Source organism: Sander lucioperca, chromosome 10, assembly GCF_008315115.2.
Source record: "Sander lucioperca isolate FBNREF2018 chromosome 10, SLUC_FBN_1.2, whole genome shotgun sequence".
Lineage (NCBI taxonomy): Eukaryota > Metazoa > Chordata > Actinopteri > Perciformes > Percidae > Sander > Sander lucioperca.
The window spans coordinates 11,564,521-11,579,797 of record NC_050182.1 but is presented as its reverse complement, the minus strand read 5'-3'; the positions used below and the strand labels follow the sequence as shown (position 1 = coordinate 11,579,797).

The 15,277-nt window shown below is 41.2% G+C and overlaps 1 protein-coding gene across 1 annotated transcript in view; it reads left to right on the top strand.

Annotated features, from left to right (window-relative positions):
- The window catches only part of dpy19l1l (dpy-19-like 1, like (H. sapiens)), a 31,807-nt gene that overhangs the window by 12,580 nt on the left and 3,950 nt on the right, over window positions 1-15,277 (top strand). The window contains exons 10-20 of the mRNA XM_031279429.2: window positions 1,251-1,328; window positions 4,490-4,576; window positions 5,639-5,698; window positions 6,075-6,155; window positions 7,363-7,464; window positions 8,063-8,134; window positions 10,298-10,377; window positions 10,576-10,600; window positions 13,248-13,367; window positions 13,955-14,129; window positions 15,054-15,153. Coding sequence (XP_031135289.1) covers window positions 1,251-1,328; window positions 4,490-4,576; window positions 5,639-5,698; window positions 6,075-6,155; window positions 7,363-7,464; window positions 8,063-8,134; window positions 10,298-10,377; window positions 10,576-10,600; window positions 13,248-13,367; window positions 13,955-14,129; window positions 15,054-15,153 — 980 coding nt within the window. The remainder of the gene's footprint in view (window positions 1-1,250; window positions 1,329-4,489; window positions 4,577-5,638; window positions 5,699-6,074; window positions 6,156-7,362; window positions 7,465-8,062; window positions 8,135-10,297; window positions 10,378-10,575; window positions 10,601-13,247; window positions 13,368-13,954; window positions 14,130-15,053; window positions 15,154-15,277) is intronic.

The following is a 15,277-nucleotide window of genomic DNA, read 5'->3' as shown; positions in this document are numbered from 1 at the left end:
ATTGAGAGAGAATGTGGGAAGAAAGCAGAAGGGGCACCGAGATTAGGGAGAAAATAGAGACTTGGAGAGAACAGAGGACTCTGGTAAGGAAGGTGCATAGATTGCTGAAGTTAGCCAGGGTGGGAGAGATACGAAGAGGCAGGAAAGAAAAGGGACAGAGCTGATGAAATTACAAGAATACACTATTTGCATCCTTGTTTCATAAACCTCTCATAACAAACAGTAGGAACATATGCATTTTGAAATCATTAGCATATTCGAGTGGAAAAAGTTGAGACTGAAAAAGAGATGCAGACACGCAAGTTAAAGAAAGAATTGGTGGGTTAAAGAGTGTAGGCTGACAGACGGAGTAGCCGGAGTTTGAAGCACGACTCCAGAATGAACGGGTCACTGCTGCGAGCGTCTGTGCTCGGCAGCAGTTAAGCCCACGCTGTCGGCGGCCCCCTTAGGGCACTGCAGCTTTATGTACACGAGACGAGTTATTTAACAGCTATTATTGCTTTGTTTTGTTCTTTTCAGCGGCTAATTGAGCCCGTCTTCCTCATGCGCTGTGTGCGTAACAAATACTGTATGTCCGCCCACACTGCTCAGTAGTGTGACTAGATATACAAAGTACACTCTGCTGGTTTTTAAACGTTTTTAGAATGACAAAATTAGTGACATTACTACGCATTTGCTGGTATTAATCTCTAAAGTATTATGATACCTTGATCCAGTTACAGGCATGCAACCTGTACATACTGTAGCTATGGGAGCTGGAATTTGCCACTTACAGAATCCTAGCTATTACAACTTGATTATTCATGTTTGCATTTAAATTATGTATTTAAAAACTCAAAGTAAAATATAATCATCTTACAATTTTCTAATTAATAATTCTATTTTCATATTCTGTTTGGTGTGGTAGACACAGCTAAAGCAAATAATAAATAAGCAAATAAAGTAAATGGAATAACAAAAAGTTAAAACTAGGCCTTTTTAAAACATATTTTGCAATACCGTTTAAAAAAAAAAATGTAATTCATCATTTAAGAGACATAATGAGGAAACAGGAATGGAAAATGTGATGATGTGGAAAGGTTTTTCACTCGGATGAAATGCAAATTTAAATAATGAAGTCATTCTGTTATGACTTTTAAATGGGTTTTTTTCTTGGATAGCAATAGTGGAGCAATAACAGGAAATAGGGGGGGGGGAATTATGTTTCCTGGAATATATTGTTATGGTTGTCGATTTTGTTTCCTTTCTAGGTGGCTTCTCTGTTTGCTTCTTATATCCTGGGTTACCTCGGCGCCGCCAAGATGCAATCCATCCTGGTCACTCATATGGTACAGTAGATGACCTTTCAGTCCATCCATCCATCAGAGTGTTAAAGCTTTAGTGCGTAACTTTTTTATATCAATGAACATCTGTTACATTCAAGCCAATGCCAAATGAGTTGATACAAAGCTAATTATCAGCTTCACACAACTCTTTGTGTGTTTCTCAGCATGGCTGTGTTTAGAAATTGTTGTTGTCGGGCGACTTTCGCGCGCAGAAACTCACTCGAGTGAAGATTTTTTGAATCCTCTGTTTTTCTTGGCTACTAGCAGATCTGCGTGGGGGTGGGGGCGCGTGCATGATTACGGAAGGCTTGTGTCATGTGGATGCAACAACGGTGGTGTTGTCATTATTTCCTCAGGGGGGGGCGACAGAAACTACGCACTATAGCTTTAATATAGTGTTTCTGTTCTCACTTTATATATTTATTTGTTACTGGTGCATCAAGCGGTGGCACCTCTGTAGCTTGGATTGATTCAACCGTGGAAATAATTACACCAAAGCAACTAAACTACTAAGACAGATACAACAATATAATTAAAGAAGAATTCAAACATGTGGAAAGGAAAGATGCAAATTATCAAATTGTGCAGGTGAGACACAAAAGCACAGAATGAAGAGAGAAAGGATCTCAATAGAAACGAAAAGTTATCCCGAGTAGAGGTTTTCGGTGGTTTGTTTCGATTTGCTCAGTAGTTTGGTATATCACAAATGTGTATTAGCTTTCAGTGTGTGTGTGTGTGTGTGTGTGTGTGAGAGGATTATGTGTTGTGCCCAACATAAGTGAAAGTCTTCCCAGCTGCTATCCTCTGAGCTGTAATGTGCTCTGCCTCAGCTCGCCTTATCTCGCTCAGCTCCTCGGCCGGAAGAATTTCATGAACCGGGAGGACGACACACCAGCCGAGACAGGGATGACTTTTCTTCAGCATTAACGATGCCACTGCATGTGCACGACTGCCTTTTTAGCATGGAAGAGGGAGGATATGTGGGCAACTCGCTTCACAAAAGGACAAAAGAATATCTGTGTTGATGTGTAAAGATGTTTTGTGTGTGTGTGTGTGTGTGTGTGTCAGTGTGTCATTCTGTTTGGTCCCTCTCTTCCACATTCTTTCCCCCTAATCCCCTCAGCATGCCAGGCTGTTAGCCAGGACCCGGTGTGCTCCACAGATAGGGAGAAGGCCCTTTGTGGTAAGATGGTGGAGATTTGTGTCAGAGGAAGGCATATGCCTCTGCATAATTTAGAGAGCTTGGCTGCGATGACTTTGGCTTTGTGTGTGTGTGTGTGTGTGTGTGTGTGTGTGTGTGTGTGTGTGTGTGTGTGTGTGTGTGTGTGTGTGTGTGTGTGATCCAGACACAAAGATATGCATGTGTCCTCTATGAGCTACAGCGCTGTTAATGAGTCTTAATGAGCAGTGTCACTTTTGATCATCAACTGATCTGTCAGTTATTAAGATAAAGACTTTATTGACATCCTTCTATAAACAGTGCAGTACAGAGAGGAACGAAATCGTGCTTCCCTGCTACAAGGCAAAAAGAATAACACATACGGTGAAAACAATACGATACAGAAATGGGTACAGAACAAAATACAAGACAAGGTATAGATACAGTATGCTAAAGCAACTGTAAAAACTGTGTTTGGGTATTATTTCATGATTAACTGTTTGTGTAGGCTTTAAAATGTCAAAACTAGTATAACTTGCGCAATCACAGTTTCTCAGATCCCAAGGTGACCCTTTTTAAATTGATCCAAACGCCCCAAATATTCAATTTACAATGATACAAAAAAATATACATTTTAGAAGCTGGAATTATTTGAAAAGATTTAATATTTAAGTTTTTTTAAATGGCAACGGCAACTGGTGAAGTACCCCCTGCCCCTGTGTTATAAGTGCCTGTCTACATAATGAAACGATTTCGCGTTTGTGTCACGCTACACTGTGGGATTAAGCATCAAGTGTTTATAAAATAAGGATTACATTTTCCTAGTGGCTGTGCATTCAAAGTTCACTGCATTGGTTTACATCTCTGGAGTGTTTTACACTTAAGATAATGTATCCCAGACCAGCCTCCTGCTAACGAGAGGCAGATATGTTGTTGTGAATATGGAGTGTTTTATTGAGGCAACTGGTGTGGTGGAATTTCCATCTTATAAACTCATGCTATGTAAGTTGAGCCAATAGTACCCAGGTGTCATTCAGGTCAGTGTCCAACATACGTAACCTCATAACCTTTCCAGGGAGAGGAGTTTTTCATCTTTGTACCTCCATAGATGATGGGAGATGTAGCAGCTGTGTGATAAGACACCCTGCTCACCCTGCCATGGCCATAGAGAAAGTGAACACATTAAACATTTTGTCTGTGCTGAGATATTTGGCTGCCCGCAATATCTTTGTTTACCTTAAAGCTATAGAGCGTAGTTTTTGTCTTCCCCATGAGGAATTCTAAGTGACGACAACAAAACTGTCGGCGCATCCACATGACCCAAGCCTTCTGTGATCGCGCACCACCCCCACCCCTCCTCCACGCAGTTGCTAGTAGCCAAGGAGGACACGGAGGATTACAAAAACATGATGGACTCTTCAGAAGAGGTCATTATCTTCACTCGAGTTTCTGCGCGGGAAAGTCACCAGACGCCACCAGTTTCTGAACACAGCCATACTGAGAAATACAGAGAGTTGTGTGGCGCTGATAGTCTTAATTAGCTTTGTCTAACTCATTTGGCAATGGCTCGAATGTAACAGACATTCATTAATATAAAAAAAGTTACACACTAAAGCTTTAAAGGTTCTGCTAAACTTGACACCTCCAGCATGATTTAAAAAAAAAAAAAGTAATTTCCCCACTGGGGATCAATAAAGTATAAAAAAATACACCTTCAGGAAGCGGGAACTTCATAAGTTAGGATGGCACCACACTGTACTGTGTCATCCTAAATTCTCCTCAATTGGGAATTCATTAAATGCTCCTGAGACCACATCAAGGTCTCCTGAATCATGAGTTGTGCTGCTCCCGAGTTTTTGCCTTAACAACTGGAAACCTGCAGAAGATGGCTGTGCCTCTGAGCTTCCTGCCAGACTCACATGTTTGGCGTTCTGTCTAATCACAGCGACAGATTGTGCACATCAAACAGGTGACCGTTGCTCTCCTACGTGTTCTCATCCTGCAGATCACTCTCGGCGTCTGCTTTGTCCTGATGTTTGGAAACTCCATGCTGCTCACGTCCTTCTACGCCTCCTCGCTAGTCTCCATCTGGGTGAGTTGGACCTTTAGAGTCCGATGTACTGCTTGTACAACCGTTAATGTTCCAAGATGTTATCGGGTCAGTCAAGATAACTTCAATTTGATTAATGTATCCAGCTGGTCTTAAAGGAACACGCCGACTTATTGGGACTTTAGCTTATTCACCGTATCCCCCAGAGTTAGATAAGTCCATACATACCCTTCTCATCTCCGTGCGTGTCGTAACTCTGTCTGACACCCCCACCGCTAGCCTCACTTAGCACAGATCCTGGAGGTAACCGGTTCCATCTAGCCTACTGCTCCCAATAAGTGACAAAATAACACCAACATGTTCCTATTTACATGTTGTGATTTGTATAGTCACAGCGTGTACAAATAACAAGGTCACATGAGACACAGCCATCTTCTATCCATATATAAACTGGGAACTATAAGCTCGTAGATATAGACTATTCTCAGAAGGCAAAGCACTGCTACTTCTGCTCCTTGGGTGGAGTGATTTGCTCGCAGCACCTGAGAAGCCCCATGGTGAGGAGCAGAGAGTTCGCTCAGAGTTGGAGTAATATCACTCCCAAGCAGCAGTGCTTCATCTTCTGAGAATAGTTCCCAAGTTTGTATACGGTTAGATGGCTGTGTCTCATGTGACCTTGTTATTTGTACACTCTGTGAATATACAAATCACAACATGTAAATAGGAACATGTTGGTGTTATTTTGTCACTTATTGGGAGCAGTAGGCTAGATGGAGCCGGTCACCTCCAGGATCTGGGCTAAGCTAGGCTAGCGGAGGGCGCGTCAGACAGAGTTACGACACGCACGGAGATGAGAAGGGTATGTCTGGACTTATCTAATTGTGGGGGATATGGTGAATAAGCTAAAGTCCCAATAAGTCGGCGTGTTCCTTTAAATAACAAATACATTTGTTTGAGTAAATGGTATTGCAGAGGAAAGTGGAAATGAAAATACAAAACCATTGTTAACTGATGTAATATGTTTGTATTTTATCATTTTGGTTAACTATGGATGATTTCTTTTGTGGTTTTGAATTCTGTTTTGGTATTTTCTTTTTTCTCCAGGCAATCATTGCATTAAGGGATCGATTTGCGCAAGTCTTTAAACCTGGCATCGTCATCTGGGTATGTAGAAATGACTTTAGAGGGATACACATCATTTTTTGCCACTTTCTTATGGCAGAAATAACCAAATGTGGCTCATATTACATGTTTATATTTAGTAGTGTCCATGTTCTCGTATTTGAAACTATCATCTCCAGAAAATAAACATGTCGATTATGCAGCCTTAGTTTTTGATCAGTTAGTTTGTTGTTAAAAGAGGTAAAAGATTGGAACTAGTTGGATTTTCTGGCTACTGTGTCCAGTCAACAATGGCCTACCTGGCTTTCTCCCAACTCCACAGCGCCTTGAAGCTTTGATTACAGGTTTCTGTCGGAGGTGTGTGTGTGTGTGTACACACATTACAGCCTGTCAGTGTGCATCTCTTCTCCCTCCTCAGCTCATGCAGGGTTTGGCTTGGGTTGGCTCCACCATTCTGCTCAAATTCATGCTGTCTACAGTCCTCTGTGCCTCTGATGATGTAAGCTACAGAGAACTTTACTACATGTATCTGGAAAAACTGCTAATATTCAGTTTGAAGTAGATTATATTCCTGAATAGGGTTGGGTACCGAGACCCGGTACTAATACGGCACCGGTGCCTTAACGACCGGTATCTACCAGACCGAATAGCAACGCGGATTTCAGTGCCTCATTCCGGTGCCACTCATATGCCTTCGCTGCTCTCTGATGCTCCGAAAACGGATGTTAGAGACAACAGTTCTGCATTGCTAGTTAACACTCGACAGCAGCTAACGTTAGCCTACCGTTAGCTAGCAGCTGGATTAAACACAGTTAAAATGCTGACAGCTAAACAGTGTAAAGTGTGACTGAATTTCACCGTAGAGGATTCCAACAACGGGACGTTAACAGTCCGACGTTGTCGGAAAAAACAACACAGACGGTGCGTTGACTTGAAACTGGTAGCCTCGCGGTGCGTTCAAAGTTATTGTAAAATACCTTTTTCCCATCTGGTGGTTGTTTTTGTCGTTCAACAGCAATTTACTAGTGAAATACGTTATTGTTATAAGTTATATTTATTACTATATTATTAAATCATTTAATTTTGACCACATGGCCTTAGCAATAAACAAGCCGTTCTTTAATGTCGCTGACTGTTGTTTAGTACCCTTCTTATTTTCACTTTCTTAAAAAGTAGCGTATCGGTCAGGCACCGTTTAGGCACTGTTTAGGCACCGGCACCGTTTTAAAAGTATCGCTTTAGCACCAGTATCGGAAAAAACCCAAACGATACCCAACCCTATTCCTGAATAATATGTTTGACGTAAAATCAGAGTAATGACAATGAAGGGTTCCTAGAAAGAGAAAGGAACGTAGAAAAATAATGTTTAAGTCTACATATTGAAAAGTTTAATAGTTGCACAGATATGTTTTTAAATGTGGATCAGTTCATATAAATGTTTAGCAATACACACTACTCTACACACTGTATTATTTTTTATTAAAGAAATGATATTCAAGTCACATTGTGTAGTCAACCCTCAAGTGAAAACTTAGCTGCCAAGGTTTAGATTGCTTTGTGAAGCTAACGGCCTATTTAACTGTTATATTGTCAAATGCCACCATCAGAAAAGGTCATACTGAACAATTAACTTACTAGATGAATTAGATCATTGTTAAAAAATGCAAAATGTATAGAAAAACATGATTTTTGTTTGTCTTTTCCAGGCTCACATCAGTGCACTGATCAAGTCTAAGTTCACGAGCTACAAGGACTTCCACACTCTGATGTACACGTGTGCTGCAGAATTTGACTTCATGGAGTTGGAGGTAAGGTCTGTTTATACCAAAATCTGGCCCTCGATCAGAGTTCCTATTTTTCATGCGTGAAGCTTTCACTGATAAAAATACAAATCTCGGGTGGTTTGGTTTGAAACCCATTTCTTTTAATCAGAAAAAAAGAAGAAAAAAAAGCCTGCTGTTTTGTATCAAAGTGGCTGGTATTTTCTCACAGCAGGAGGGAGACAGAGCTGTGCTCTGAATTTAATGGGGGAATAGAAACCTAACAGCAGAACCTGGCAGCTTATTTTGAGATGATTCTGTGCTACAGACTGTGCGTAAGACATTAGTACAGGTTAAACTATACAGACAGAAGTCAACAAGACACCATACAGACAGCTAGAGCAACAAATAAGCTTTCTCAGTAAGCCATGCAGAGCTACAGGAAGCAGCAAGACATCAGCACAGTTACACATCAACAGTATCCCCATTCAGTATAAGAAGCCATGCAAGCATCAAAACACAACCAAGCAACACAACGTTTCACGTTTTTGTTTGCGTGTCGTGACCGTGCATACAGCTGGTTAGAGTACAGTGTGCAATATTAGATTTGGTACCTGACTGTGCCTCTGTCTCTCTCCCCCCTCAGACCCCTCTACGTTACCTCAGAACGTTGCTGCTGCCCATCAACATGCTGGTGGTTGCTGTCATCGCTTGGAGGGTAGGTTTTCGTGTAGCTATTCAGACAAACACTTTTTGTTGGTTTGTTTTCAAAGTAGCAGAACAAATCGGATCCTCCCCCCCAAAAAAATGCTTAACTACACAAAGTCTGGCTGCAAAGCAAAAAGAGGACCCTAAAGATAGTGTAGATCTGTCTGTGGTTACATCCCAAACAGTAGATAAACTAAGGTCTTCTTCCTAGCTTTTTCCAGAACCACATCTCACGACGTAAAAGGGCTCGAATCACAGAAACACCTGACTCAATAACACATCAGTAATTAAAATGCATGCACACATACATCAAAATGAACAAAACAAATACAAAACACGTCTTTTAAGAGCTGATTAATTGATTAGTTGTCAACTATTCAATTAATCTCCAACTATTTTGATAATTGATTTATCGGTTTGAGTAATCTTTTAAGAAACAAAAGTCCAAATTTTCTTTGTTTTCTTTATTTGTACCCGTACGTAAATTTGTTGCGCAGTTAAAAAGTGCAGGGCATCCATGACACACAGTTTCTGACACCACAGACAACATATAATGGGGACAATGAATAGCACAACAATGAGACAATAAATAAAACGGTTAAAATGCTCCAGTGCTAATGAAGATGCTAGAATATCTAATGGATACCAATGAAAACACTTAAAAGCTTCTTAACAGTGAATATTTTCTGGTTTCTTCACTCCTCTGTGACAGTAAACTGAATGTCTTTGAGTTGTGGACATATTGGGCTTTAGGAAACACTGATCGACATTTTTCATTTTAAGCCACACACCGACCAGACGGCCGACCCTCAGCAGAAAAGCCAGTTGGACTGATCAGTCTCCCCGGGTTGGTCAAAAAAGTGCCTCGGAACACACCAAAGCGACGAGACGTAATACGTCTCCATAACAGCAGGCGACGCTAATCTGTGTTGTCGCCCAAAAATGAAAACCGGCAGCTGATTGGACGAACGCGTCACGTGGGTCTGGCTGCTCCCGGATGTTACAACCTGGCATTAATGGCGGCTCATTCAGAATACAATCTCATATTTTACGAAGATAGTTCACCGAAACATGTTTCTGAAAACATTTGAAGCGAGAAATAGGCCATGCAGTTGCTGAATGTCTTCATTTCAGATCGACAATAGTCAGTTTAAAAGATTTTCGTCAGATTTTGAGAGGCTGTTCGCCGCGCTCATCCCGCTTGCCATTTCTGGGTTAGCACTCCACCAATCAGATTGGTCACTGAGTCCAGACTGCCCGCCTTCTGATTGAATGAAGGCCGACGGCCCCTCCAACGGACGACGGCACGGAACACACGGAACAGACTCGAGTCACTGACCTCGCCAGACTGTCCGACGGCCAATGATCGGCTTGGTGTGTCTCGGGCTTTATAGACCAAACAACTAATCGAGAAATTGAAAAAAAACAATCAACAGATACAACAATGAAAATAAGCGTTAGTTGCAGCCCTGCATCTTGTAGTAAAATGCATAAGAATCCTATATATGCATAACACCTGTCTTCGTTTGCACAATCCTTGGGAAATGAGGAGTCTTAGGAGTGTAGGCTGTAGTTAGAGAAATTGTACGGTTGTGAAAAAGTGTCAGGCCTGCTGTATGAAGCCTCCCACGCCTTTCAGACCAGTACAGCAGGCAGTCAAACATGCAGTGAGTCGCTGGCTCACAGCGGCAGGAAGACAAAACTGGGAGTTGATCTGCTCTGATTACTTAATTACCCCTGAGGAAAACTGCTTGCTCCTTTTTATATATTCAGGTTATATACTCTTTCAGTTTCAGGAAATTGCAGTGGTCTTATTTGCTCTGCATGGGAAGCATAGTTGACATTTACATGTGTATAGTTAAGCTTTGAGAAAGGAAGAACAGCGAGATTTATTCTGGATTCCTGAAACATGAAAAAAAAAAAAAAATTGGGGGGTGGGGGGGACGCCTCAGAGAAAAAAGATATTTAAGGAGCTGCTCTTTATGTAGTTTAATCTCATTACGCCTTGCCCACGCTAAGCCAAGAATACTTAAGTCGATTTGACAAAGCATGGTATGCGGTACATGAGCAAGCTGTTAGGAAGATCTTCTCGGTGAACTCTTCTTTTGTGTGAAAACATGACATTTGAAGGAATCTCCTTTTGCATTTCATTCTAACCATTTGTCCTTTTCAGACGGTCCAGGATATAGTCCGGTTCCTGAGGGACGGAGGGAAGGTGTCTGTCAAGCCTGATGATGTTGATGAAGCTGCAGGGTGAGCGTCCTGAGGCCTCCTCGCTGGCCATGTTGCTCATTTTTACTATATTTACAGTCGACTCTATCAATTACCAACAGATTTTAATAGGGAAAATAGGAATTATTTCTTTTAAATATGTTTAAAAGCTTTTAATACAGATATTTTGTCCCAAGTGGGCATCTGAGTTTATGTATTTCTGTCTGTTCTGTGTTGCAGGTCTGAAATAGCTGCAAAAGGAGAGGTGGGACAAAAAACTTTGCACTACCTTTATTATTATTATTATTAAGCATATACACAAGCGTTATCTTAATAACGCCTCAATGTGAACTCGTAGGCTCTTTTTTTGCAGCGTTGTTCCATTTTTCAAAATCCGTTTTATTTGATTATATTCCTCCAGTGCAGTAACATCTGCTCAGTGACTACAGTATGTCCCTAAGTGGTTTTCATCCCTTTTCTCATTACTAAGAAATGAAAGGCGGCTTCCCTTCTACTCAGAAATCTCCCCGTGCTGCCTATTGTCAGCTCTCTCTCAGCTGCTTCATGTCATTTTCTGTAATATCCCTCCCAGGGCAGGGACACGTTCAGATGTTCATCCACCAGCCACAGTGTTTGGAAGTTTCCAGAGTTTCCCAGATAATTACTTTAATGCTTCTGTATGGATCAATGAGTAACCGTGCAGAGCCCCGAGGGTGTTCTCACTCCTCACAGGGAATGATCAAAGCACCATGCAAATGTCATTATACAGTCCTTCCAACAGATGAAGCTTTTCTTGAGGTCAGTTTTAATTGGAGGGGAGCTGCCTCTGAAGAGATCATAGCATCACTGACAGCATGGCTGCAACTGGCTGTCACTTTTTAAGAATTTTAGAACACAAAATTCATACAAGTGAATATGAACGCAATTCACCAACCTCCGCTTCCGTTCATTCGTAGTGCTTCCACTGCCTTAATTGAGTGACAAGCTAATGTTGCTGCGAGGCAGTTTTATTTTACATCAGCATGCAGCCTTACCTTGATACACAATTCTTCCATCAATGATGCCAAATCCAAAATTCTTCCTCACATTACATCTCAGTTAGTTTCATGTCATGATTATCTATTAAGTGCAAATTTTCTCCATTTTATGTCATTAAAGAGAAAAGCAGTAGCCTAGCAACAGGGCAAGCAGTGGCTTCATTTTAGGAATTTAAACCGATCATCACAGATTGCATATTTAATTGTTCCTATGTTCAACTGGTAGTTTGATTTCCATACAAATGTCCGCCCTATTATCTATTACTACGACTCAGACACCACTGAGGATTAAAGTTCAGGCAGGGAGAGACCGACGGAGCCAGTGAAAAAGAAAAAGTACCACTTTCAACTAGGGCTGCACAATATCTCTTTTTTTTTAATCGTCATTGCAATATCAACTGATGCAATATACATATCGCAAAAGGCTGCAACATATTTTATATTATATTTTAAAGATAATCTTTTGGGCATTTTAGCCTTTAATAGACAGGACAGCTGTAGACAGGAAAGGGGGGAGAGAGGGGGAAGACATGCAGCAAATGGCCACAGGTCAGACTCGAACCCTGAGCCGCTGCGTCGAGGACTGAGCCTCTGCACATGGGTGCCCGCTCCACCAGGTGAGCTTCCCAGGCGCCCTTTTATATTCTATTTTATCATTTATCGCAAGTAATATCGTTATGGGGATATTCAACAACGTTATCGCATGTTTTCCTCATATCGTGCAGCCCTACTTTCAACCACAATGGTTAACGCGATACCCGTGGTGGCGGTGCGAGGGGAAAGCTATGCTGTGTGTGTGTGTTGTAGGCAACTCTGAACTTGTTACCGCAACACCGTTTACGCTTGAAACACTGAGCCCCTCTCTACTTCTTTTCAGCGGTGAGATGAAAGTCAGATTAAAATATTTTGCTAATATCAAGTCTCGAGTCACTGTCAATCTTTACATCAAGGCAAAACTAGGGTATGCAAATTAGGACACCTATTTATCAGCATGCAAGGTCATTGGTATTATGCTGTACCAAAAAAAAGGAGCCTAGTCTTAGTCTGGAGCCCTGCGTGTCATGAATCAACTTTCATTCTCTTAACTCAATTTTTTTATTTTTTATTTTTAGATTGGTGATACAATGCACATTAATCAACATGAGAGTCCAACATGTAAATGTGCCAGATTTAGCCATACAGGCTAATTTTCATCTGCAGTCCCTGGCAGGTTGATGGCTTAAAACAATACGCTACAACAATACAACAAATACACATAAAACAAGAAAGACATAGGCATAGACAAGTAAAATAACACAACCACTATTCCAGATCATGACAACTGGCAGGTTGATGGCATGAGAAAAACATAACCGTAGTATCATACACAGTAGACACAGGTAAAAGTACGTAGACACACATTAGAACGCATCAACAACACATAAGCACACACAGAGACACTACTATAGCGATAAAGACAAACACATTATTCTGTATTATGGAAGCATAAATACTCGTGTAAAATGTACTTTGTAATATCATATTGCAGCAATGTGAAATCTAACTAAAGCTGTTTTAATACTCCAGAAATGTGAATCCAGTTGTGTTTGGGTTGAAACGACCTGCTCTGAGTTTTGTGTTTGTCTGAGTTTAACTGCCTGGGCTGCTGAGGAGATTAGATTATCTTGCTCGACTTTATTTCCTCTGCACCTTCTCGTCAGTTCTGATCAGTGTGTGTGTGTGTGTGTGTGTGTGTGTGTGTGTGTGTGTGTGTGTGTGTGTGTGTGTGTGTGTGTGTGTGTGTGTGTGTGTGTGTGTGTGTGTGTGTGTGTGTGTGTGTGTGTGTGTGTGTGTGTGTGTGTGTGTGTGCGTGTGTGTGAACTTGTTCCTCTGCAGCTGGTGTACCACAGCCTGCAGCTAGTGGCGTTTGCTGTCCTGGCCATCCTCATTATGCGTCTCAAGCTCTTCCTTACGCCCCACATGTGCATCATGGCCTCGCTCATCTGCTCCAAACAGGTCAGAATCAGAAAGAGATTTAGGGATGTAGCACTTATTAGGAATTTGTCTTGGTTGAAGGTGCGTACTGAAAGCCAATAAAATAAAAGAACAATAAATACAGAAACAAATAACATACATACATACAGTACATACTGTACCTACATACATATTGTACATACATACATGCATGCATACATACATACATACTGTACATACATACATACATACATACAGTACATACATACTGTACATACATACATACTGTACATACATACATACATACAGTACATACATACTGTACATACATACATACATACTGTACATGCATACATACATACTTGCGTGCATGCATGCATGCATACATACATGTTACTATTTAGCATTAATTGGGTTGGTATTAGAGAGCTATTATAAAGTAGGTCTGTCTGTGATTAAAAATTACAATACAAAACTCTTTTTTTTTTCTACAAAAACTTTTTTTTTTTTCCTTAATGTCAAACTATTCTGTTATTCTCCACTTAAATTAGATGTGTATGGTGCAGTTTGTTGAGCAAACATTCTGTCCTTCAATAATGCTCTCTCTCCCCCCCTGGTGGTTATGTCAGTTGTTTGGCTGGATCGGGGAGAGATATAAGCCCCAAGTTGCAGTGTTTGCAGTCATGGCCATCATGGCCGTACAGGGAGTGGCCAACCTGCAGGCCCAGTGGGGGATCATTGGAGAGTTCAGCAACCTGCCGCAGGAGGAGCTGCTGGACTGGATCCAGGAAAACACCCAGCCTGGTGAGTGAAGTCGCCTGCTTCCATGACGACAGTAAACTATAGGGCTGGGTTAAAAAAAAATCCAGAATCAATCTCTGTCTGTATCATATGAAACTAAAAGACCTTTGGTACCAACTAGGGGTGGGAGAAAAAAAAACGATCCAGCATAGTATCGCGATATTTTCCGTGGCAATACTGTATCGATACACAGACACCGAGTATCGATCTATTATTATATATGTGTTGGTCAGTTTGTCTGCTCAACAATCCCATTTTGCAGCATACAATTCAAGTGAGATGAACAACTTTTGGGGACATCATTTGAAATTGGGAAAAAAAATTTGAAGTTTTGACTTGACAAATTGCAATATATCACAGAATATTGCAATATGTTTAAAATCGCAATAATATCGTATTGTGACATAAGTATCGTGATGATATCGTAGTTTGAAGCCTCTGGTGATTCCCACCCCTAGTACCAACTATGTCATGCTAGCCTGTCGGGAAGGGGGTTAAAAAATGCTCCAAAGTAAGGCTACATTTTGGCGAGGGAAAAACTGGCATGGCCATTTTCAAAGGGGTCCCTCGATCACCTTACCATATCTGAATGAAATGTCACTCAACTTACTGACTGTAGAGTCTGTAGAACTGCACGCTGTGTGTTCATGTTAAATAAAAAGAACATTAATGTATCTGTTTTGGGGTCAATTCTTAATGTGAACATTGATACTTTTAATAATGCCTGGAAGTGATTTTTGTTTTAGTGCGACGTCAAGGGGATTCGGGCTATAGTATAAGGTTTTTAGTACGGTACATTCTATACCTAGATACTTATGAATAAGAATAAAAGAAGTGGAAGTGTAGTTGTATCCACTCTACAACTTTCCTGTTCCATCATCTCATTGTAGTCTCATTTGTTTTTGGTTTTGTGTGCGATTGATGCAGATTCGGTGTTTGCTGGGGCCATGCCCACCATGGCCAGCGTGAAGCTTTCCACAGGCCGGCCCATCGTCAACCACCCCCACTACGAAGACTCTGGTCTGAGGTCAGTGGAACTCGCAGCAGCACAAACTGCTCCTCTGCTCAGATCAGAAACCAAAATGAGTTGTTCAACAAAGCATCCATATGTGGCTCGAGGCAGTTTTGAATTTAATGTAAAATGTGTGTAA